The sequence below is a fragment of the Aquarana catesbeiana genome, linkage group LG06, assembly GCF_042186555.1.
Source record: "Aquarana catesbeiana isolate 2022-GZ linkage group LG06, ASM4218655v1, whole genome shotgun sequence".
NCBI classification, from domain to species: domain Eukaryota; kingdom Metazoa; phylum Chordata; class Amphibia; order Anura; family Ranidae; genus Aquarana; species Aquarana catesbeiana.
In genome coordinates, this window is record NC_133329.1 from 74361284 (window position 1) to 74388163 (window position 26880).

Genomic DNA, 26880 nt, shown 5'->3' on the forward strand with positions numbered 1-26880 from the left:
GGATTTTTGTCCTTGCTGCTGCACTAGTCACTTTTCTTTTATATACTTTTTAAATTGTTTTTTGCACTTAGTGTTAACATTTCATCACTAATAATATTGTTCCCTATGGACATTCAGTGTAACACTGCACGCTCATGTTTATTGTTTTTTTGCTTTTTATTGGATCTTTTTGGCTATAATTTTTGTGCATATACCACTTTTTCTTCACTTGATGACACGTTTGTATAACCATTGGAGTTGTTCCTTATTGCACAAGTCACTTTCCTGTATCATATTATGTTTTTTTGTTGCTGCACAAGTCACTTTTTGTTTAATGTGATTATTGTGAATTTTTAAGCACTTACTTGTGGTATGAGTTATTCTATTTTAGCAATTGAGGATCTCCACGGACATTCAGTGTTACTTTGTGATTTCAACACACACCACCACTGTTTATGCTTTGGGAGCCCTTTTTGACTCCACTGATTTTTTGATTAATTCACATATTCATAATTTAGGTTGATGAGACACCATTGTTTTTACTTATCACTAGTTGTTACCTTGCATAGTCACGTTTATATCCGGCCAGCACTTTAGGCCACTTGGCCATTGATTGATCAGTAGGCCTACGGTTGCATTGCTTTTAGGCTGTTTACAATAGCCACTGACTGCCTTTTTTCATTCCCACTGAGATAGTGTGGGGTATATCATCATCGCTTATTCCCACATAGATAGTGTGGGTTATATTAGGATTAGCGCAGCACCACTCTTATGCCCCGTACACACGGTCGGATTTTCCGATGGACAATGTCCGATCGGAGCGTGTTGTCGGAAATTCCGACCGTTGTGTGGGCGCCATCGGACATTTTCCATCGGATTTTCCGACACACAAAGTTGGACAGCAGGAGATAAAATTTTCCGACAACAAAATCCGATCGCATCAATTCCGACCGTGTGTGGCCTGTTCCGACGCACAAAGTGCCACCCATGCTCAGAAGAAATTCCGATACGGGACAGCTCGTTCTGGTAAACTTAGCGTTCGCAATGGATACAGCACTTTCGTCACGCTGCAATGTTAAAAATGGTTTAATACAGCGCACTCTCTTCTTCTTTATAATGTGACAAGAATTAAGTCGTTTTTGCTGCTCATATTCACACACACTTCTCACAAAGTTTTATTTGTGTTTTTTTAGTGGGATTCCCTCAATATATTGTTATTAGTTGTCACATCTGACAGTTTTATATTTTTTTTGGATTTTTTTTTTGGTTTTTAAGCCTTTTTTTTTCTTTAATGTTTGGATTTTTTCCAAGGCTGATCTTTGTTTAATGTTATTTTTATTTTTACTCCAGAATATTTTTGTGTGTGTTTTTGTGTGGCAAGTTACCCCAACACCATTGATATCTTTTATTATTTAATCTCCATGAGATTTTTTGTTGTTGGTGTCCCTTGTTCATTTCACATTGTATATTTGCAATGTACCTGAATCCTCACAAACAAACCATCATTTTTGAAGTAAAACACATAGGAGAGTATAATTCAAAACAAAAATCCTTTATTAAGGTATCAGAACCAAACAAAGAGGAAGGCAACACTGGATCAACAGCAGAAATTAGTGAAGCCTGGGACCCCCACGGCAGACATCAATTCTTAAACCTCAAAATTGGTGGCCTGAGGAGTCCATATATAAGGGAGGGCAGTCTGGTCCGGGATTCACAGAGACTCGGATAGCAGCAGATGACATCAGTGTCCCCAGGCTGTGGTACCACAAGAGGCTGCATCTTTTGGCCGACCAGACTGGATCCAGGGCAATCACTCTCTGGTCTTCCTTTCACACTTCCTTCCTGGCTGTGGCTGTGCAGTAGGAGATGTGGCAGGAGGAGGAATAGGACCTGGAGGAGGAGGAGGAGTAGGACCTGGAGGAGGAGGAGGACTGGGAGGACCTGGAGGAGGACTGGGAGGACTGGGAGGACCTGGAGGAGAGGGAGGAGGAGGAGGAGGACCATCCCAAAGCTGTGTGTGAGGTGTAAGTTGTCCCCTCACACCTTTCTCCAGAGCCTCTGATATGAGGGCCTGACACATGGCTTGTTGGCCCTCCTCCATCCTCTGCATTTTATAGGCAATGAATGCCGCAAGGTTCTCCTGCCTGGTGTGGGGTGCTCCCAGGACCTCTGTAGCCCTCCAAAAAAATCTGATAGCCGCCTCCTCTAGGCTACTCCTCCTGCTGCCACTTTCTGTTTTCAGGGTGGGTGGAGGGACCTGCAGATCAGCCACCTCCTGGCTGAGACTTCCCTGTGTATGAAAAAAGGACATGGTTTTAGTTTTTGCATCATCAATCACAATAATAAATTAGTACTCCCAACTAACATCTAGTTAACATCATTGATTGGACAAGCAGAAATATTTAGAGGAATGCTATACCTGGCTCAATCTGGGCTCCTCCACATATGGCCTGGAAGGCCCAGGTTGGGCATCAGAAGCCTCAGCCAGGGGGGAAGGAAGCGTGGAAGGAAGACTGGAGAGGGATGGCCTGGGTTCAGTCTGGCCTGCCAGAAAGTGCAGCCTGTCATAGTACAACATCCTGGGGACATAGATGTCATCTGCTGCTCCGGATCTCTGTGAATCCAGGACTTTCTTGCGCTCCCTCAGATATGTGCTCCTCAGGCAACCAATTAAGATCTTTAAATAAGTGATGTCTGCCGTGGGGATCACCTGCTTCACAATTTCACACAATTGCTCCAGTGCTGCCTTCCTCTTTGCTTGGTTTTTGAAATGGGGGTGGGTAATCTCCCACAGACAGGGCAGCTCCCTTAGCATATCAATGAATAGTGACATGAAGTCAGTATCTCTCATTAAGATATCCATGTTCACTGCAAGACACAACACAAGACAAAGCCTAATCTCAGACCAAACTCTCCTAATCTTGTTACAATATAGGCCTCAATCTAGAAGCAGTATAGGCCCAAGTTTGTCTCTTACCTTCGTTCTTACGATCAGCGCGTCCAATGCTCCTTCCTCCGCTCACAGATCGTACGTAATACGCACGCGTGTTAGGCTTTATACACACTGCGCATGTGTGTAACTCCGCCCGCCCCTGACGTTCTTTCTATTCTATTCCCCGCCCCTTTTCGTTCGGCGCAGTGGGGGAAGAGCATGATGGCGGAGTTACACCAGGTGCGTGCTAATTGTAGCAACGAGGAGGAGGAGGAAAGCCCGGATCCAGGCACTTCCCGATCCAGAAGGAGACGTTTTAAGGCCACAAATATGTCGTTTGGGGAGATGTTGGAGATGGTCGACATCATGAGGAAGTCCGACTATGATGGAAAATATGGGCCTTACCCCAACCCGAACATCCGAAAGGCCAAGATCATGGCGAAAGTGGTCAGGAGTCTCGAGCGGAATTTCGGGGTACGAAGATCAAAAGATCAGCTCAGGAAGCGGTGGTCGGACCTGAAGTTGAGAGAGCCGGAGCAGTACCGAAAGATCCGGAGAGTGCTGCAAAAAAGTAAGTAGTTGTGCTGTGTTTCTATTCTTTCTGGCTTTATTCCGTTCGCTCTGCTCCATATGATTTTAGTAATTGTAACGTTTAAAAAGGTCAACTTTAATGTTCATGGGCCCATTATTCGTTCGTCTCAAACATTTTTCGTTCGGCCTCTAGAACACCATTGTTTAGGCCATATGCATTTTCCCACATTTTTTTGGGGCCTACTTGGATGCCAAATATTTGTTTAGGTAGATGGGTTTGTTACTAGAATGAAATGCAAACTAGATTGTGTGTAAGGAGAGGACACTGAGCAGCTGTTTTCACATCTGGACACTGGAGCACTAGTGTGGGACCCCAGAACACCATTTTTATTAGGGGGGGCACACAGGTGCTCCAGTGTATACTATAGGGGGGGTTACATGTGTGAAGCTTGTACCAAACAGGTAAAGTATTGCAGCTTGACAAAGGGCAATAAAAAAAAAGACATCTTTGAACTCGGCTAAAATAGACAATTGTACCCCACTTCCAAGCAATGTTTCCTATTTCTAGTTCTGCCATCAAATATCTGTGTGCTAATTATACCATTTTTGTTTTACATAGGGGAGAAAAGACTCGGACACTCCTCATCCCAGGAAAACACAGACCCCCCTCCTCTGGAAGAAGGGGAACTACCCCAAACACAAGATGCTGAGCAGGAGGAAGAAGAAGATGTGGTGGAGATTGGCACCACAACAGGTGACTGTCTGCGACCACAGACTCAGGTAAAAGAGATGGCTGGTGGCAGATTTTTGAGACCTTTTTTTTTGTTCTTTATCTCTTTTTAGGTGATCGTGATGTGAGGGAGAGAGAACGATTTACATCAGAAAGTGCCCAGATACTGATAGGGGAGATCATGGGATGTAATCTCCAATTGCAAAACATCCAGCAACAAATACGTGATGTTATTAAAAAAAATAATAACATCATTGATGTTTTGGGGCGAATTTAAACCCCACAAAATGACCGGTTTTATGTAATTTAAATTTTTACAATGTTTTGAAAAGCCAAATTTGGAGGATGCACACAGTGTGCCAACATGTGCTATCTGCCATCACGGGAGATCAATGGACGCGTTTTGGGGGTGCAACCCCTTCCTCAATTATAAAGTAGCGTTGAGGAAGGGCTTGCTCCCCCAAAACACGTCCCTTGATCCCCCCTGATGGCAGATAGCACATGTTGACATTCGTAAATTGGTGTGCATCTTCCAAATTTGGCTTTTCCAGGGGTGAGTTCCCCCCATCTGAACGCTATATCAAACCCAGTTCCTAAATACTGATGTCTGATATAGCCTTCAGGTTTTACCTAACGTGAACTTTGTAAGTTCAAGTTTTTTGGCTTTCTTGTTGGTTTTACACAGGCCTGTTTTATCTGAAATGGATATTTTGATTTTTCATAATGCTACTGCAAACATTTTATACAACAAACATGTTGGTTTGTTTTAAAAACCTTTGGTAAATGCACATGTGATTGTGCAGGTATAAAAAAGTGCCTTACTCAAGAATGTGTGGATTATTGTCTCAACACTACAACACTTTTGGGGTGATGTAATTGTTGTTTTATGCACAAATGGGGGTTATTTCCTAAGGGCAAATACACTTTGCACTACAAGTGCAGGTTCAGTGCAGTTGCAAGTGCACTTGTAGTGAAATGTGTTTTTGCATTTAGGAAGTACCAGCCAACAGTGCTTTGTATAAGGTTACACAATCACGACATTTTCTGCACTCAACACATTTCTGTCAGGGTCAGCTAAAACAAACACAAGCAGTAAATGTCCACCAAGAATTGCTTTTGGTTGTTTTTTATTTGAAAAAGGTGTCACATATTGTCTGGCATATTGATAGCCCCCCTACCCGCAAAGAACTCCAGGTATCGTAACCGGACATCACGGGCATTCAGGGAGGGCAAGCCAGGACGGCCGCTTTCAAGTGCCGTCATTGTGGAAGTATTTGGGATTCCGGCCTCAGGCCCAACTGAGCCAGCATAGTTGGCTGAATGTTTTCTTAAAAAATTATGGAGAACACAGCACGCCAGTATAATATGGTTCAGTTTATACTCCGCCATATGGATGGGTGTCAGAAATAGTCGGAACCGGCTGGCCAGGATTCCAAATGTGTTCTCCACCACTCTTCGGGCTCTGGCCAGCCGGTAATTAAAAACCCTCTGTTCCGGGGTGAGGGTCCTCATCAGGAATGGCCGCATCAGGTGGTCCCCCAGCGCAAATGCTTCATCAGCAACGAACACAAATGGGAGACCTTCAACATTGTCCTCTGGAGGTGGCAAGTCCAAACTGCCATTCTGGAGACGCCTGTAGAACTCCGTCTGGGCGATGACTCCACCATCGGACATCCGGCCATTCTTCCCCACGTCCACATACAAGAACTCGTAATTAGCCGACACCACCGCCAACATCACTATACTATTAAACCCCTTGTAGTTATAATAGTACGACCCCGAGTTGGGTGGTGGGACGATGTGGACGTGTTTCCCATCAATTGCCCCTCCGCAGTTAGGAAAGTCCCACCGCTGGGCAAAGTGGGAGGCCACAGTCTGTCATTCCTGTGGCGTGGAAGGAAACTGTTGAGGAAAAAACAATAAACATTACTATTTTTTCACAGAAACCTGGCAAGCAGATTAGACACAAACATTATGGGTCAACCTCCAGATAGCATTTATTAAGGGGAATTTAACAACAACAAAGTATAAGGTACACCTATCATATTCCCCCTCCCCCCTCTCATGGGCCATTTCGAACATTATAGGGGGGGGACTCTTGGACAGGTAACCCTCTTCACTTCATTGAGAGATGAATGCCTAAATACAGGGTATTACTTGGAACAGCCCCTCCTTAGTTACACTATTGGCAGCCCACTGGACAGGTAAGAAGTGTCATAATACAAAGATATAAATACACACTGTACACATTTGAGCACATTTGGACATTCTGCTATTACCTATCAAGATCATAATAGGATACAAGAACTTTAAACAGTACCATTGGAAAGTATACAGGCAGGCCCTTGCACTACATGCTTTGGGGAATTCATCCATAAATCTGACCAGTAAAGAGATGGGTATAGTGTGTATGGGTTTGGCAAAGTCAGCAGATAGATGATTGAGGATAGAGAATTGGGATCAGCTGACTTAGCAGTTGGGGGAGGGAGGGTTACCAAAAATTTGGGGACACCACAAAAAAAAGCCTCTGGCCCTCTGCCTGAATTTAAATCCAAAATAACATTTCCAAACATTTTAGGGGGTGTTTGGGGTAAAGCACTACTATGGAGCTGATAAAATACATTGTTAAGTGACTACATGAGGTGAATATAGGGCAGGGGACACCATGCTGGGGAGGTTATTGAAGGGCAAATATGTATGAAGGACATAAAATAATAATTACATAAAAATCCAGCATGCATGAGGACAAAGGGGACATTCACAGCATATTACAATCATGGTAATTGGGGAATGAGGAAAGAAATACAATATATTAGCAAACATTCAATACAATAAAGTGTGATATTAAAGGATAAAAATCTTACCTTCATATACTCCTTCTGCAGGACCTGTATGATGGCAGAACAGGTCTCTGGGATAATGATCCCCAGAGGCTGGGGGGAGATGCCTGTCGAGAACTTGAGGTCCTGCAGGCTTCTCCCTGTGGCCAAATACCGCAAGGTAGCGACCAACCTCTGCTCCGGAGTGATGGCTTGCCTCATGCAGGTATCCTGCCTGCTGATATAGGGGGTCAGCGAAGCCAACAAACGGTGAAACACGGGGTCCGTCATCCTGAGAAAGTTCCTGAAATCATCAGGATTATTCTCACGGATCTCACGGAGCAAAGGCATATGACAGAACTGGTCACGCTGAAGCAACCAATTCTTGGTCCATGAACTCCTCCCCACCCTGTTCATGGACTGGACTTGTGTCAAGGTCAGGACCCCAACACCAAGCCCCCGCACAGCACGAACTCTACGAGGAGTACGCATACGAAACATGGCTATAAAACGGTCGGCTGCTCAGAACGATGTAACAGAACGCACTGAAGAACAGCAAGGCCTGTGAAGAGCGACCTGAAAACCAGTAACGATCGAACAAGAATACAGTGACTAAAGTCACGCGGAACTTGCTTGCACGCACTGAAGAGCAGATACAAACCCACAAGCACAAACTGAACGGCAGAAAACGATCTGAAAGCCACGAGTCTGAAAAAGCGCGAATCGTCTCTCACCAAACTTTTACTAACACGAGATTAGCAAAAGGAGCCCAAAGGGTGCTGCGGTTGGTTCTGAACCGGCCTTTTCTAGTCTCGTCGTACGTGCTTGACGTCACCGCGTTCTTGGCGATCGGAAATTCCGACAACTTTGTGCGACCGTGTGTAGGCAAAACAAGTTTGAGCCAACATCCGTAGGAAAAAATCCGAGGATTTTGTTGTCCGATCAATGTCCGACCGTGTGTACGGGGCATTACTGTTTAGATACCCACCAATAGTACCATCCAGCAGTACCTTCCCGCAGGACAGCCATCTGCAGCCACCAGCCATAGCTGCCTTGGGGACAGCAGCAACTGCCAGCCATAGCCGCTGCAGGACAGGGGGTGGGGTTGGGGGTAGAGCCAGGGGGGCGGCAAAATGAGGTTTCACCTAGGGTGTCAAAAATTCTTGCACCAGCCCTGCACTCTAGAGCCTACTACCTCGCTTCCCAGCTACAACAGTTGGGGGCTGGGGAATGGTGGACTTAATGGACCCTATTCATAGACGTCTAATCCCACCAGGTGATGATGCCTCTGCCCTCACGTGTTTGGAGGCGGGACTCATGCACTTAAATCATAGTGACCCTATTAAAGACTTTATGGTCATATGTTAAACGGATGCTAGGAATACAGGGTTTTCTAACACACACTCCATTATGGCGAAATCTGAACTATAGAGAGCTATTGAAACTCAGGGGGTTTAGAGATTGGGAAAGGGCAGGACTACGCTTTATCTCACAGCTATACAATGGGCCAACCCTCATATCCTTTATGGAGGTACAAGCAGAGTTTGCCATCCCACGTAACCATTACTTCAAATACCTACAACTGAGACACAACTTCATAGAGTACAACTTCATAAATGGGGGGACTGGCAATACCCCCCTATGCCTGAAATGCGAGAGAGATCATGGCGACCTCATTTATATGCTTTGGAAGTGCCCCAAGCTTTTTCGGTACTGGAAGGAGGTCCTTGACGTGATCTCTCAGGTATTCATGTTTAATATCCCACAAAACCCGGAAAAGTTGATGTACCAACATAGAAATGTTTCACGTAAATTCTACTCAATATGGCAGGCCTGGTTGGATGTCCTGGATTTGACTCCACATCAGCATTAGGGACAGGCTCCTACAGGGGTAAAGGATGTAAAAAGTCCAGAATAGTGGCTGACTGGGTCATACACTACACAAAATTCCTTGTGGCATTGGCGACTTTGGTGGGTCGTGATTGTTTTTGTTTTTTTTTCTTAATTTACCCTCAGGGCTCTGAGGATCTGGATAGGTTAAACTGATAGTTTTCTTTTTGGTTGCACTATGTCTTCAGGGAGACTGCACAGGCTCAGAGAGGAGGGGGACTGGCCACCAGGGTTGTTTTTATGGATGCATGAGACTCAGTCATAGTGACCGCCAGGAGCATGCAAACAAGGGTGGCTCCACCTGGACTGCTTTGAGTGCTATTATTGTGGGGAATTTCTATTGCTCATAAAAACTGTCAGAAACACCGGCAGAACTACCATCAGCCCTGATGAAGGGGACTTGCAGCCCCTGAAACATGTTAGCTTTTCTATGTTGATTGGTACATTCTAGACCCTTCCATTGATTCTTATCTTTGTGGAAATAAGAACCTGACAGAGGATCTAACCACTCACCTTTCTATTCAAAACGAAATAAAACATTTTGGCTGGTGTTGGGATTTAAAGTAAAGTTTTTTTTTTTCCATTTTGCACAGAGTAGGGGAAATCTTTGCATGTGCTCATGATCATCACTCATCATCCTAAACAGGACCTACCTGTGATTTCTTGGCATTTTTTTATTAGCTTTATCATTGAATTTTCTTCATCATCATTCAAATTATGTAGACGGCTAAAAGAAATAAACAGTAACATCAATTATACAAAGTATTATATAGCTCCACACCAGACAAAGAACTGAAAACAATACAAAGCTGAAATGCATAGGGGGGTATTTACTAAATCTGGAGCATGTAAAATTAAATGCAACTCAGAATAGAAACCAATCAGCATTTAGTTTTTATTGCTAAAGCTTAATTGAACAAGCTGTAGTTAGAAGATGATTGGCTACCATGCACTCACCCCTCTCTATTCTCCATGAATAGATTCCTGACATGTCACAATTTAAGACAACAGTAAAATTTTTCAGTGAAGCTCCATCTTTTATCATTAAAAAGATGTCACTAAGCTCCAGTTAGGTGCCAATGGGCTCCATTCACTAAACGGTATCTAGCGCTTTCAGAAATGTGGTAAAATACTACTTATGCCGTGTACACACGACCGGACTGTTCGGCATCAAAGGTCCGACGGAACGATTCCGTCGGACATTACGATCGTGTGTGGGCTTCATCGGACCTTCATCGGACCTTTTCTGTCAAAAATTCCGACGGACCTAGAAATAGAACATGTTTCAAATCTTTCCGACAGACTTGATTCTTATCGAAAAATCCGTTCGTTTGTATGCTAGTCCGAAGGACCAAAAACGACGCAAGGGCAGCTATTGGCTACTGGCTATGAACTTCCTTTTCTAGTCCTGTCGTACGTCATCACGTTCAAAACGAACAGACTTTCGAACAGACTTTAATCCATTCGTGTGTGGGCAAGTCCGTTCGCTCGAAAGTCCGTCGTAACTCAGTCGAAAGTCCGTCGGAAAGACCGTCGGACCTTTGATGCCGAAAAGTCCGGTCGTATGTACACGGCATTAGTGTTTAAAAAAAAAAGAAATTTCAATTCACTATGAAACGCTACTAAAATACCGCATGGGCTAATTTATGAAGTGATGTAGTATTTTAGTAGTGAAAGCCTGTGGTACGTTAACAAGCAGTAAGTAGCTGGTTGTTAAGGAGTGGGTGGCTGCTGCATCCTTCATAACCATGACTCATCTGCTGTCAGCGGGGTTTCCCTGTTGACAGCAGAGTGTAAACAAAAGAATTGCTGGCATGTAAATAGTAAAAAAAAATTGGCGTGGGGTCCCTCACAAAATTTATACCTGTCCCTTATCCGAGCATGCAGCCTTACAGGCTAGGAAAGGGGGGTGGGAATGAGCGAGCCCCCCCCCCCCCTAAACGATACCATGCCACATGCCCTCAACATGGGGGGTTTCTCCCCCCACAAAGCACATTGTCCCCATTTTGATAAGGACAAAGGCCACTTCTCTATATTCCTGGTATGGTGGTTGTGGGGGTGACTTATCGGAATCTGGCACTGGCTCCTTACCAACCAGTTAAATCAAACACATTCCTTAACTACCGCGTGCCTGGACCACTACTTAATTACCGCATTTATTTATTTATATATTTCCCTTTGCGAATATACTTTAGTGCTGTTTTATGTGGTATTTAGCCACTTCAGCCCCCGAAGGATTTGCCCCCTTCCTGACCAGAGCACTTTTTGTGATACGGCACTGCGTCTCTTCAACTGACAATTGCGCAGCCAAACAAAATTGACATCCTTTTTTTCCCACAAATATAGCTTTCTTTTGGTGGTATTTGATCACCTCTGCGGTTTTTATTATTTGCGCTATAAACAAAAAAAGAGCGTCAATTTTGGAAAAAAAGCAATATTTTTTACTTTTTGCTATAATAAATATCCCCAAAATATATATATATATATATATATATATATATATATATATATATATAAACTAATTTCTCTCAGTTTAGGCCGATATGTATTCTTCTACATATTTTTGGTAAAAAAATCGCAATAAGCGTATATTGATTGGTTTGCGCAAAATTTATCGCATCTACAAAATAGGGGATAGATTTATGGCATTTTTATTAATAATTTTTTTTATTAATAATGGCAGCAATCTGCGATTTTTATCGTGACTGCGACATTATGGCGGGCACATCGGATACTTTTGACACTATTTTGGGAGCATTGTCATTTATACAGTGATCAGTGCTATAAAAATGCACTGGTTACTGTGTAAATGGCACTGGCAGGGAAGGGGGTTAAACACTAGAGGGCGATCAAGGGATTAAGTGTGTCCTAGGGAGTGATTCTAACTGTGGGGGGGATGGGCTACAACTCACATGACAGCGATCACTGCTCCCGATTACAGGGAGCAGTGATCTGTCATGTCACTAGGTAGAACAGGGAAATGCCTTGTTTACATAGGCATCTTCCCATTCTGCCTCTCCGTGACATGATCGCGGGCTACCGGCAGACATCGACTCCGCAGGACCCGCCAGTGGCGCACGTGCGCGCGCGCCCACAATGCCACGATTTAAAGGGGACGTACCTGTACGCCCATTTGCCCAGCCATGCCATTGTGCCGACATACATCGTCGTGCGCTGGTCGGCATGTGGTTAACAAACGTTTTTGCTGAATGCAGTAAATACCACATAAAGCAATAGTGAATTGACATTTTTATTATCGCCTGCGGTATTCGGAAAAACACCTAAATACTGCATGCAATCTGCTTTTACAAATGGAGCCCATTGCCTAGTATGAGATGATGTCATCAGCCTGCTACAGGCAGGAGGAAGCATTTCCTTAGTCTATTCTCCTCCAGTGATCAGATTGCAATGATGTTTGAATCATGTTTATTAGAATAGGTTGCTGTTTATATGTCATGAAGTTTGAAGTTGTTCATTAGGGTATGCTCTCTATATATTAGATTAAGATATTTTTAAAATTCTGTGACTATGGAGTGGGTAATGAAAGGGTTAATATGAATTTGGTTATGTAATGGTTATTGTTTGGTGGGTAAAGGGTTAATAATAAAATTGATTTAAAGCTGAATTCCAGGTATAGATTTTATTGCATAGTTACATTGGTCCAGCTTGTATCAATGTAAATATGCATATACCATCTCTGTGGGATCCTTGGAAAGCTGTAAATTACTGTAGTAATTGCTTCTACTACAGTGATCACCACTGTTGTCCGGGTCCTTTACCAAGCAGTTGCCCTGCTGTATAGTAACCAGATGGGGTCGTCCTTTTGGCAGAGGCACCATTCACAGAATGCATTGCATTTGTCTCAGTGAATGTAAGACATACTTTGATTGGTCAAGATGGAGTAATGATGTCATGATCTCCACCTCACCCGATCACAGAACTATGCAGCAGGGCAGCCGCTTTTAACTGGACCTGGAAGACAGCAACAATCACTGTAGTAGCAGCAACTACTACAGTGATTTCTAGCTTCCACAGGGATCCCACAGTTAAAGAGGAAGTAAACCCTGATGGGTTTTACTTCCTCTTTCGTTTCCTGCAAACCCTGCAAATTAAAAGCATAATGGGCTAGTATGCATCGCATACTAGCCTATTATGTGGCACTTAACTGCAAAGGAAACTTGCGCTGTCCCCACTGCAGGAAGGTCCATCTTCACTTCCAGGGCTGCTGACCCGACTCTGTTACTGTTCGGAGTGGCATGACGTCACTCCTGCGCATGTGTGCGGGTGCCGACGGACACAGCACGGGCACTATAGAAACGGCACAACCGCGCTCTCTTCCTTCGGTGCACATGTGCCGATGACGCTGGTGCAAGTGTATATGGTAAATATCTTCTAAACCATGCTGGTTTACAAGATATTTCCAGTACCTACAGGTAAGCCTTATTATAGGCTCACCTGTAGGTAAAGGTGGTCTGTAAGAGTTTACAACCACTTTAAGACATATGCAAATTAACATTGCTCCAATCTGGACCAATGTAACTATGTGATAAAATCAATATCTGGAGTTCAACTTTAACCTCCCTGGCGGTTTGATTATGTCTGACTTTTGAATGTCAAAGCGGCACATTGTTTTGCATGGAAATTTGTTGTTTTATACTGTAGGCCTTTAATTCTTAGGAATAACTCACCTAAATCTGTCCAAACAATAGTCTAGTACAGTGGTCATCAACCCTGTCCTCAGTACCCACTAACAGGCCAGGTTTGCAAGATAACTGAAATACATCACAGGTGATATCATTTGCTGCTCAGTGATTGCAGTATTCTAGTCTGCATCTCTTCAAGGTAATACATAAAACCTGGTCTGTTAGTGGGCCCTGAGGACAGGGTTGATGACCACTGGTCTAGTAGACATCACGGGTATGATGAAGTTTGAAACACGAAATAATAGATTAGAATATAATAAATAATTATAAAAAATAATAATATAATAATAATACATTTTATTCAATAATGTAATTAGATCAAAAACACTGAAATGTGTCCAAACAAGGATGCAATATTATTAGTCACTGTAATAATAAACACTGCATATTGGTTTAGTAAACATCCTGGGTATGAAAAACTTTGAAACATGGGACTGCACAAAGTCCGACGTCACAATCATAACAATAGAAAGTGTTCCTCTATGTCAAAAGCGGTTTTAGACCAGCTAGAGAACAGCGCTAGTGAATTAAAATTACTTGCAGAATTGAGCGATAACGATTTGTGGGGAAATTCGTCGACAGCGACGATTCTGCGACTGAGCTCAGTGCTGCGTGATCTGTACCACAGTCAATAGAGCACAAAGTTTGCAGATCACTGAGCTCAGTCTCAGAATCATTGCTGTCGTCACTTTCAGTATCTGATGACAAATTTCCCCACGAATCACTATCGCTCAATTTTGCAAGTGATTCTAATTCACTATCGCTGTTTTCTAGCTGGCCTAAAACCGCTTTGGACGTAGAGGGATGCTTTTTGAATTTCATGGACATTCTCAAGTTTCCAGGCAGAAAGAATGGCAGAAAGAATGGTAAAAGTGCAGGCAAGGCATTGGACAAAGCACTGGGGACAAAACTGAGGTGAAAACTGAGGTGAAATGAGTAATATAATCTAGAAGAAAAAAGCACTCACATTGCCTCATCTGTAGATAGTTATGGAAATACAAAAAAAAGGGGTCCCAAAAGGTGACCCAGGGTCGGACTTTAAAGGCACAGTAAACAATAGGGATATGGAAAAAAAGTAATATTTATTGAGACATAGATATATACATGGTATGAAAGGTGACATAGACAAGGTTTAAAAACCATATACATAAAAATACATGATATATGATGTGAGCCCTAGTGCGTCAACGCGTTTCGCTGTTAAGCTTCTTCAGGACACATTTGGGATTCGTTGGTTGCAAGAAAAGAGGAAAACAGGTCTCACTATCTAAAATAAAAACAGATGTGTTCATAATTATAGTGACAATAACACACATTTCTTAAAAGAAAAAACACTGTTCTGTCCAGATGAGAAATCATGACATATGCATGCATCAAAGACAAAAATACCATGCAGGAGAGTCAGCCTTGTTCAACAAGTGGTTAAAGAAGGAATAATTTCCAATAAAGAAAGGGTTGGCTCACAACAGGAGAAATTCGCAACACGAGGGTTCATAGGAGTCGGCTAAAATTAATATGAAACCATAACTTAGATTATATATGGCTAATATGTGTTTTTCAAAAAGAAAAGATAAAAAAAGCAAACAGCAAAAAAAGAAGAGAAAAAAAAAGGAAAAAACAACATATAGAGGTATATATCAACATAAAATATACCTACTGGCTCATAAAAGCCAATATCCTAATGTAGTAACCTCAGACAGGGGGTAAGATATTGGATGGAGAGGAGGAAGCGGCCGCATGATGATTGTCAAAGTATGAGTGGAAATAATCCTTGCTTTCATGAGACAGTAGGTATATTTTCTGTTGATATATACCTCTATATGTTGTTTTTTCATTTTTATCTCTTCTTTTTTTGCTGTTTTCTTTTATGGTTTCATATTAATTTTAGCCTATGAACCCTTGTGTTGCGAATTGCTCCTGTTGTGAGCCAACCCTTTCTTTATTGGAAATTATTCCTTCTTTAACCATTTGTTGAACAAGGCTGACTGTCCTGCAAGGTATTTATGTCTTTGCATGCACGTCATGATTTCTCATCTGGACAGAACAGTGTTTTTTCTTTTAAGAAATGTGTGTTATTGTCACTATAATTACGAACACATCTGTTTTTATTTTAGATAGCGAGACCTGTTTTCCTTTTTTCTTGCAACCAACGAATCTCGAATGTGTCCTGAAGAAGCTTAACAGCGAAACGCATTGATGCACTAGGGCTCACATCATATATCATGTATTTTTATGTATATTGTTTTTAAACCTTGTCTATGTCCCCTTTCATACCATGTATATTTCTATGTCTCAATAAATATTACTATTATTCAATATCCCTATTGTTTGCTGTGCCTTTAAAGTCCGAACCTGGGTCACCTTTTGGGACCCCCTTTATTTGTATTTACAGTAATATAATTTTAACAGATAAGAATGTATTGTGTGTATGTTATGTTTTCTGTACTTTTTTTGAATTTCCCATTGGCTCCGCCCCCATGCGTCACGACGCTCACAGGGAACATAGCCCGGAACACTGATACATCGGGCGGAGGATCCGGCCTGGAGGATAAAGCGGGAGGACATCGCAGGATCGTAGGGACAAGGTAAGTAACTGTACCAGGATACTGCGGTGTAATCCCGTGGCTCATGGTTACCGCTTTTGGTACTGAAAATTAACCCCTGAGCCACACTCAGGATTACCGCCAGGGAGGTTAAGGAAGTGGTTGTATTCCCAGCACAATGCTTCTGATGAAGTCAATCAACAAAACACATCATCCACAGTGAAACTGGAATTTTTTAAGCTGGATTTTTTTTTTTACAAATTTTTAATAAACTGTGGTTATACTATGTTGATTTTTTCATTGGTGTTCTCACTCTGTGATTATGTATTGGGTTCACACCAGTGTGCTGGGATCGACTATCCAGAGAGAAAGATAACAAGAGGGAGGTGGAAAGTTCCAGATTAATTAAGGCTGTAATTCCATCCATCTGTACTGGTGTAGACCTTGAAGTGACCAAGTGCTAGAAGGAAGTGGTGCGGCACAAAGCGGTTGCGATTATTGCTAGTAACTACAATGGAGAGCCGACAATTGAGAGATTGTAAGACACATGTTTTCAGACATTCCCAAATGCAGAATCAACATTTCCAGAGGTTGAGGAATCTGATGAACACATGTCTATCATGTAGTCCATAGCAGTTGGGAACATTATTATTCTGATTTGATAGCCCACAAGTGGGTGGATGAGCTGCAGATAAGCAGACACTTTACAACTAAAAATAAATTAGTGAAGAATAAAATTATAAACACAGACCTGATGTGAAAATATGGGGCAGCTTAGGAAACAGCGATCACAAGGTAATTATATTCAATATAAATCACAGGAAAAGGAAGCATAAGGGTAACACAAGAACAATGAATTTGAAAAGAGCCAAGTTCCCTAAAGTTGCCAACTTCCCTTGCGCTCTTTGCTACACGATACTAAATGGAATAAAATCCTAGGAACATGGAACGCAGAGGAAAAAAATGGCAGGTTTGCTGTTGTGCCATGTTCTTACCATTTGGTTACAATAGGTTTGATGGTGCTCCTAGGGATCATTAAAGATTTGGATATTTTTTTATAACCTAACCCTGACTTGTACTTCTCAACAACATTGTCCCTTACTTGTTTGGAGAGTTCCTTGGTCTTCATGGCAGTATTTGGTTAGTGGTGTCTCTTGCTTAGGTGTTGCAGCCTCTGAGGCCTTTCAAAAAGGTGTGTATATGTAATGACAGATCATGTGACACTTAGATTGCACACAGGTGGACATCGTTTCAATAATTATGTGACTTCTGAAGGTAATTGGTTGCACCAGAGCTTTTTATGGGCTTCACAACAAAGGGGGTGAATACATAAGCACATGCCAATTATCAGTTTTTTATTTCTGAAAAATTGTTTCATGTATATATTTTTCTAATTTTACTTCACCAACTTAGACTAATTTGTTCTGATCCATCACATATAATTCAGATTAAAAAACATTGAACTAAAGGCTGTAATGTAACAAAATAGGTAAAAAGCCAAGGGGGTGAATACTTTTGCAAGGCACTGTACCTCATGGTCCCCAGCTGTGAGGCCTTAGACTGTCCAATATTCACAATTGCTCAAGGAGAAGGCTGTCCTCTAATTGCTAAGTACTAACAGTTTTGGAGTATCCCATGCCCTAACCCCTCTCTTGTCACAAGTTTTACCAGTAATAAATCACAAAAAGACAACCTCTAGAGTATTTATTGGAGCCAGACTGAATGGACTGACAATCGGTCAATATTTTGCAATTCCCAAAGTTGACTTTTTGTTCACTTTACCATTAGATGTTCTAGTTGTTTAGGCTGAATCAGACCTGGTTTAGGTCCTTCCCTTTCCTCCAAGTCCCCTCAAAGTCCCCCCTTCAGAATTGTTTCTCTACCTACAGCTCAAAAATACTGTCCAAAATGCTCTTAAACACACATCTTCACAATTGTCCATAACGCCCTTTGTGCACCAGTGTTTGGACATTCCGCTAGGGAAGGGTCTGTAATATATTCATCTATCCTAGAATTTGATGATCCCTACCATGTGGGAAAGTGACCTGGGCAACCACTTGGAAAAAGAACTTCTCATGCCGCGTACACACGAGCGGAATGTCCGTCAAAAAAAATCCGATGGGAGCTTTTCATCTTATTTTCCGACCGTTTGTATGCCCCATTGGACTTTTTCCGTCGAAAATTCTGACGGCCTTAGATAGTGAACATGTTTTAAATTTTTCAGACGGAACTAATTACTATCGGGAAACCCGCTCGTCTGTATGCTGTTCCGACACACCAAAAACGACGCATGCTCAGAAGCAAGTACGAGACAGAAGCTATTGGCTACTGGCTATTGCACTTCCTTTTTCTAGTCCCGTCGTACGTGTTGTACGTCACCACGTTCTGGATGGTCGGACTTTGGTGTGACCGTGTGTAGGCAAGACCACTTGAGCAGAATTCCTTTGGAGAAACCGCCAGAGTTTATTCCGACGGCAAAACCAGTCGTGTGTAGGCGGCATTAGTATCCAAATATGGGATTTGGATTCTAACAAGTTTCAAATTTAAAAACAGGACTGACATTTGGCACACAGTGGTGCCTACAAGTATTTATGTTGGTCTCAAATCCATCTCTGTTTCTCAGTTGAGCCCCTTGGAACACAATCCAAGACTGTACATGGATTTTTGCCCTAAAAGGGAATGCTTTGTTTTCCTCATTCAACTGTGAAAGGCTAAACTTCAGTGGGCAGTATAGGCTCTGGCAGAGCCAGGTCAAGGAGTTGGAAACAGAAGAGGCTGCCTTGGGTGCTTCAGCAGGAGGAGTTGGGGGGGGGAACAAAAAGGGCAGGACCTGTAGCCAATACTGATGAGGTCGTTCACAGCTTATGGGGGGGGGCACTTTGGCCTTCTTGTCTTCGGTGCTAAGGACCTTGTCCTGGCACTGGTAGTTCTGCTACATAAAGTAAACCTTTTGTTAGGTTTAGTTCTTTATACAGTATGTGAAAATGTATTGGTTACAATGATATAGAATACACGTCATGCCAAATGACAAACCTGTGTACAATAACGGGAAGAATGATTTCCTTTGGTTGTTTATTGACCAATGGGATACATCTTATAGTCTCCTGTAGATTGTCTCCTTCCCATTCCACATCTTCCCCTGGCCGCAAGTTTCCTGGAAGAGAGAAATAAAAAAATTACATTTAAAGTGGACCTTTAAATAACTTTTTAGGTCTGCATGAATAAATACCTACAATGTCACCATAGACAGCAATAGTATAATTTAAAAAAAGTAATTTTATCATTAAAAATCCATCCTTAAAGTGGAGTTCCACCCAAAAATGGAACTTCCGCTTTAAGTGCAGGTGACCCCTGACATGCCACATGTGGCATGTCATTTTTTTGGGATAGGAGCGGGTACCCTGTTTTTATGGGCACCCAGCTCCCACTTCCTCCCCTGGCTCCCTCCCTGACATTTTCTGGGACATGTCACAGGTCTCAGAAGATTGCCCGGCCATTCGCAGTGCGCAGCGCAGCTCGGCACCCACAGTTAAAATGCCGCCTCCTCGGAGAGGAGGAGGAGAGGAGCGAGGCTTCCTGCACCCGCATCGCTGAACTGTGGGACAGGTGAGTGTCTGATTATTAAAAGTCAGCAGCTACACTTTTTGTAGCTGCTGACTTTTAAATGGGTGGAACTCCGCTTTAAGCCCATCAGTGATTATCCTAGCCTGAGATGTGATCAGTGTGCTGCAGGCAGGAGAAACTATTTCCTGAATCTTCTTCCTACAGTAAAATCCTCTTAGGCTAGAGTATCTAAAGGGGAATGTTACCATAAAAGTTAAATACTTCTAATTGAGCTGCAGATTTTTTTTTAAAGGGTAGGGAGGTTGGGGAGAAAGTACCTTTTTCGATCGGCACCTGGTCCCACTTTTTCAATCTTCACCTGGGGGTGGGGATGGCATTGCTTCATCTCACCCTCAGCCCACTGCCTCCTGGGATAAAGTCACACAACCCAGGAGACTGCAGGACCAGTCACCCTGCGCCACACAGTCTCGCACGAGCCTAGTGAGGAGCTGACTGCGAGACAACAGGAAATCCCATCCGACTCACAAATCCAGGATGGTGCCAGGGATCTGCAGAGGTGAGAAGATTCATCTGCGGGGAAGACATCACTGAACTCCATGGGCTGGTAAGTACCTGTTTTCTTAAAGTCACCAGCTACAGCCATTATAGCTATTTACTTTTAATTTGCACAACGCTGGGTGAAGTTCTTCTTTAATTTGGAGATCAAGGCATCAATCCTGGTATGTAAAATTACATGTCCATGCACAATAGTTACAGTTAAGAACATTTTTTTTCCCCTAAAACTAAACTAAAATTAAAAAACACAAGAAAGGCATGTCTATGTGATCTCTTGGACAGTTAGGCCAGATGGTCTGTCAGAGTCTCTCTAAAAGCAACAAGTTCAGCAGAAATGTAGAACAAGATAAAAAAAAAAAACACCAGTGAATATTTATCAACAGAGCTGACACTTGATCACAGTGATATACGGTAGTAAATATAAGGTAGCACAGAGTAAAATGACCAATATTTACCTTATGGGTATCAACAATGAAAAAAATAGGTGAAATATACAACATATTCAGAATATACAAGTATATAAGATTGACATAGATAGCACTATGCCAATGTGAACACCTGTAAAGAAAATATGATTATAGTGATAAGTGAATAAACACCCATAATGGAGAATAAACAAACTGGGTGGACATAGACGTTGATATTTTAAATTGGGCAAAAATATATAGTTCATAAATAATCAATAAAGTCTAATATGTGGAAATAGTTCATATACAGTGGCAAAAACAATTATTTTATCCCCTGCAGATTTTGGAAGTTTGCCCACTTACAAAGAAATTAAGTGTCTATAATTTTTTATCACAGGTGTATTTTAAATGATAGAGATAGACTATCAACCAAAAATCCAGAAAAAACACACGATACAAATGTTATAAATTGAGTTGAATTTAAGTGAGTAAAATAAGTATTTGATCCCCAAACAACCAACAATAATTCTGGCTCCCACAGACGGGCTACAGTTATGCTGCCTACACACGATCAGAATTTCCGACAACAAATGTTCGATGTGAGCTTGTTGTCGGAAATTCCGACCATGTGTAGGCTCCATCTGACATTTGCTGTCAGAATTTCCGACAACTGATGTTTGAGAGCTGGATCTCAAATTTTCCGACAACAAAATCCGTTGTTGTAAATTCCGAGCGTGTGTAGACAATTCCGATGCACAAAATTCCACGCATGCTCGGAATCAAGCAGAAGAGCCGCACTGGCTATTGAACTTTATTTTTCTCGGCTCGTCGTACGTGTTGTACGTCACCGCGTTCTTGACATTCGGAATTCCCGACAACATTTGTGTGACCGTGTGTATGCAAGACAAGTTTGAGCCAACATCCATCGGAAAAAATCCACGGTTTTTGTTGTAGGAAAATCCGATCGTCTGTACGTGGCATAAGTGTTCATGTGGTACACAGATTAGTCCTGTCATTTTAAGAATATTTTCCTAACGATAATTTGTTATGTGTATAAAAGACACCTGTCCACAGAATCTCTTTCTTCCATTCAAACCTCACTATGATGGGCAAGACCAAAGAGCTGTCAAAGGACGTCATGGACAAGATTGTAGACCTGCAAAAGGATGGAATGGGCTACAAGACCATCAGCAAGAAGCTTGGTGAGAAGGAGACAACTGTTGGAGCGATTTTTCGCGAATGGAAAAAATACAATATAACCATCAATCGCCCTCGGTCTGGAACTCCATGCAAGATTTCACATCATGGATGATCAGGAAAAAAGTGAGGGATCAGCCCAGAACTACACGGGAGGAGCTTGTAAATAATCTCAAGGCAGTTGGGACCACAGTCACAAAACAAAGTATTGGTAACACAATACGCTAGCATGGATTAAAATCCTGCAGCTCCCGCAAGGTCCCCCTCCTCAAGAAGGCACATGTACAGGACCGTCTGAAGTTTTCCAATGAACATCTAAATGATTTAGAGAAGGAATGGGAGAAAGTGCTGTGGTCAGATGAGACCAAAAATTATCTCTTTGGCATTAGCTTTACTCGCCGTATTTGGAGGAAGAAAAATGCTGACTATGACCCTAAGAACACCATCCCTACAGTCAAGCATGGAGCTGGAAACTTTATGCTTTGGGGCTGTTTCCCTAATAAAGGTACAGGCCGACTTTGCCGCTATGAGGGGCCAATGGATGGGGCCATGTATTGTAAAATCTTGGATGAGAACCTTCTTCTCTCAGCCAGAACATTGAAGATGGGTCATGGATGGGTCATGGATGGGTCTTCCAGCATGACAGTGACCCAAAACTTACCACCAAGGCAACAAAGGAGTGGCTCAAGAAGAAACATATTAAAGTCATGGAGTGGCCTAGCCAGTCTCCAGATCTTAATCCTATCGAAAATGTATGGAGGGAGCTGAAACTTCGAGTTGCCAAGTGACAGCCAATAAACCTTAAGGATTTAGTGAAGATCTGTAAAGAAGTGTGGACCAAAATCCCTCCTGAGATGTTTGCGAACCTGGTAACCAACTACAAGAAACACCTTACCTCTGTGCTTGCCAACAAGGGTTTCTCTACCAAGTACTAAGTCATGTTTTGCTTGGGGATAAAATACTTATTTTACTCACTGAACGGCAACTTCATTTAGAACATTTGTATAGTGTTTTTTCTGGATTTTTGGTTGATATTCTATTTCTATTATTTATAATGCACCTGTGATAAAAATTATAGACCCTTCATATCTTTGTAAGTGGGCAAATGTCCAAAATCTGCAGGGAATCTAATAATTATTTTCCCTACTGTATGCACATTCGTAAAAGTGCAAAAGTGATACAGTGGAACCTCGGATTACGAGCAATATCCGTTCTAGGAGTATGCTCGTAATTCAAAGTACTCGCATATCAAAGCGATTTTGCCCATTGAAGTCAATCGAAACGAAAATTATTTGTTCCGCATTGACTTCAATGGGATGCAATACCGCATGCTGCCAGAGGCGGGGGGGCGCCAGAGAGCCTCAGAAACGAGAGCCTGAGTACACTTCAGCTGACCTCGGCAAACCTCGGAAAGACTTCCTACCCGAGATTTGCCGAGGTCAGCCGTGCTCTACTCGGGCCTTTCCGTGCATTTCCGAACGTGATGTTCGGCTCTGCTCGGCTCTGGCGCCCCCCACCTCAGGCCAAAAGCGGTACTGCACACCGCTTTGGCCTGAATCGTGCTTGTGTTGTAAGACAACACTCGCAAACCGAGTTACGATTTTTAAAAATACAATGCTCGTATTGCGAAACGCTCGTTAACCGCGTTACTAGCAATCCGATGTTCCACTGTAGTCAAAATAAGGAAGAAAAATAGCATGTATCCCAAGTTAAAAAGGGATCAAAAGCCACTTACCAGAAGGCAATGACCATAAAATTATTAAAGGAGAAGTTCAGCCTAAGCTCGTTTGGCTGGGCTTCTCCTATGGATCACAGGAGTGCAATTAGTTTTGCACTCCTGTGACCCCGTTTTCAGCAGAAACTGCTGACGTCACAGGAATCAGTCCAGGCACCATGTCATCGCGACAATAAAGTCTGGATCCACCAGGTGCCTGGACTGACACCCGTCTCAGCCTCTCAGCGGCCTCTGAGATGGCCGTTACCCGCCCCTCCACAGCTCAGCGCTCCAGTGAGTGTGGAGGAGCAGAGCAGAGAGCTGTTAATTGACAGTCAGCAGCTCTCTGCTCGGGAAGCTGTGAGAACCGAGCCATCGGCGATGTTCGATCGCTCAGTTCTCAGTGTAGAGGCGTCGGGGGATGCAGCATCGGACCGATGCTGCATCCACATAGGTAAGTATGAAGGGGGACATACCCCCAAAACCCATACTTCTCTTTTAATGGTCAAAATGCATGAATATGCCTGACATGGCAGTATCGGTATTCAGCTGACAGCTTAACAGATTGGACCAGTGGCTCAAGATCTCTCCTCGATCCAAGGGTGGCATATATGAAAAAGGAAGGTCCGCACACAGTGTAATATTGTCACAGAAGCTAATTTAATTAGGTTATGTTGCACTTACATAAGCAGTCTTCAAAAAAAAGCATTTAGAAAAACAAGTCCAGCCGGCAAGAGTGTAAAAGGACTGGATCGGCGTGCTGACATACGTGGTGTAGGCTGCATCCCTACATGTTTCATCACAAAATGACGTCTTCAGAGGATGTCTTCCAAACTTTATACACTTCATACACCTGAATGAAAGCCTTTTATTCAAAATGGAACTTCACTCTCTCAATCAACTTTGGCTATTTGTAATCCTTATGCTGTTAGCATTAGTAAATAAATAGAAAAGTATATCATATTTACTTGTTTCTTACATTTCTTCAGTTGCTTCCTGGTTTCCAGGCCTATGCAAATGATGTGACACATCCCAGGAGTCTTTAGGAAGGGAGGAGGGGTTTTCTCAGCAGTGTTGCCAACTAGGGGTGCAACAGATCAAAAAACTCACGTATCGGATCGATCCTCGGATCAGAGTCACGGATCGGATCATTTTCGGATCAGCAAAAAAAAAAGACAAATCTTGTTACACCCACTGGAGTTTTAGATTTAAAAGCTATTTTCCACACAAAACGGAGCTTATATGCATAAATACAGTATTTGTAGATCGGACGGACTGTTTAGATGTTACATTTTAAAAGCAGCTAAATGTGAAAATCAGAGGTGTTCTGTCACATTAGCAACCATGTAAGGTCAGCAGGTTTGCTGCTGCTTTAAAAATTTAACATCTAAACAGTCCGTCCGATCTACAAATAGTGTAATTATGCATATAAGCTCCGTTTTGTGTGGAAAATAGCTTTTAAATCTAAAACTCCGGTGGGTGTAACAAGATGTCCGCTTGCCCCCTTCTCACTCTAGCATTACAGTACTGTGCAAGGGAGTGTGGGGTGTAGCAAGATGGCGGCGACGAAACGTCACTTCCTGACGATACAGCGGCCGCCACCGGGTGTACCAAGATGGCCGCCGCTCCGGAGCTAGGCTGAAGCCGCGGCCTTTCCTATGGCCGAGGTCGGCGAGCGCTCCGCGGATCGCGGGTGTGCCGATCCGCAGAGGTTGGCCTGTACGGATCACGGATCAGTGACGATCTGTTGCACCCCTATTGCCAACCATCAGTATTTTTACTGGCAGCCAGTAAAAAACAGGCAATTTTCTCCTGCCAGTAAATGTCAGTAAAAAGAAAAGGTTGCCAGTAAAAAATATGGCTGTGACGCACGGCCCGGAGCCAGCCAAGACCATACGAGTACCTGTTACAGTGTTTTCGGGCGGCTCTGGTGGAGGCGGTGAAGTAGCAGGTTGAATATCGGTAAAATGATGTTGCTGGACAAAGGACTCAATTATGGGAGGTTTATTCCACTCCTGGCCAAAAGTAGACCACCTGACCCGACTAGTGTCCGCATGTCAAGTGTTCAAAATACAGCTCATACAGTGTACATATAATTTCAGCATATAACCTCTATAAGGGTTCCTCTGCAATACTGTGAGCCAGCTCTTGATACCCAAGACTGGTCCAATAGACTTAGACCTCCTGATCCATCCATCTGCTGCCCTGCTATACATCACCCTGTACTGAAGCATGCCACTGGAAGTTCTTCTATATACACAGAAATAAGGGAGAACGCGGGAAGCGCCACCTAAGTGCAGTATTAAAAGCAGCTTTAATGGCAAGGTCTAAAAACACACCTACAAAAAATAAAAACATCATAGGCTCATCCTTATATGTGGAATGCCAGTTCCAGCCTCTTCCTGGTGGCCACAGAATGTGCTGCAGATCAACCAGACAATCACACAGCCTCGCACAGCGACTGGATCCGGACACAGGGACCTCCCCAGGGACTCCATATATACAGATGAGCCTACGATGTTCTTACTTTTTGTAAGTGTTTTTATACCTTGCCATTAAAGCTGCTTTTAATACTGCACTTAGGTGGCACTTCCTGTGTTCTCTCTTTTGTCTCCCTATACACAGAGCCAGCTCTCTGAGGACAGCTGCCGCCGTTGCCCTGCCGTTATTTTATTTTTAACCCTTGAACTATCTGAGTTTCCTATAGACTAATGACACAATAGTTGTGATTACTCTGCATGCACTGTATTTGCGCTTAGTTATTGTTACTTTTTTTATATACACAGAAATTACAGGCTGCTGCCGGTCCAATATCTTGAATGTCTTAGGAATTTCCCATGTCTTGGGAATTTCCTATTTTCTTTCTGTAGTTCTTGATTGTTCCTTCACACGCACAATATCTAAATTTATCCTGCATGTGACATAAATGAAGAACTCCAGAAAAAAAGCTCACTTGGGATTGGTGGAGCTGGAAACCTGGGTCTCTCCACACCACTTCCCCTGAATGAGGCCTCTGCTCACAGCCACAATGGGGAACCTTTCCAAGTGTAGGAACAATGTGTGGAGGACCTCCATATTCTGAGACACAGTAGCCTCTGCCTCCGCTCTACTTTTACTCTCAAGTAACACAAGTAGCAGATTCACGCAAGCAGTATCACGCACAAGCGGGTCCGGGATAGGGGGTGGGCACTGTGGTATCATGTGAAGTAGGGGGGGCTCCTCGAGGAGATGGGGGGATCTATATTTGGAGGGGGCAGGGGACAAGAATTGCTCTAAGAGGTGAAATTGGGGGTGTGCTAGGAATGGTGATTTTGGG

At 42.9% G+C, this 26880-nt stretch overlaps 1 protein-coding gene across 1 annotated transcript in view; it reads right to left on the reverse strand.

Annotated features, from left to right (window-relative positions):
- Positions 1-26880, reverse strand: part of LOC141148605 (uncharacterized) — a 43249-nt gene that overhangs the window by 13601 nt on the left and 2768 nt on the right. Inside the window, exons 2-3 of the mRNA XM_073636206.1 lie at positions 19161-19281; positions 9535-9608 (exon numbers count right to left, since the gene is read on the reverse strand). Of these exons, the coding sequence (XP_073492307.1) occupies positions 9535-9608; positions 19161-19281 (195 nt within the window). The remainder of the gene's footprint in view (positions 1-9534; positions 9609-19160; positions 19282-26880) is intronic.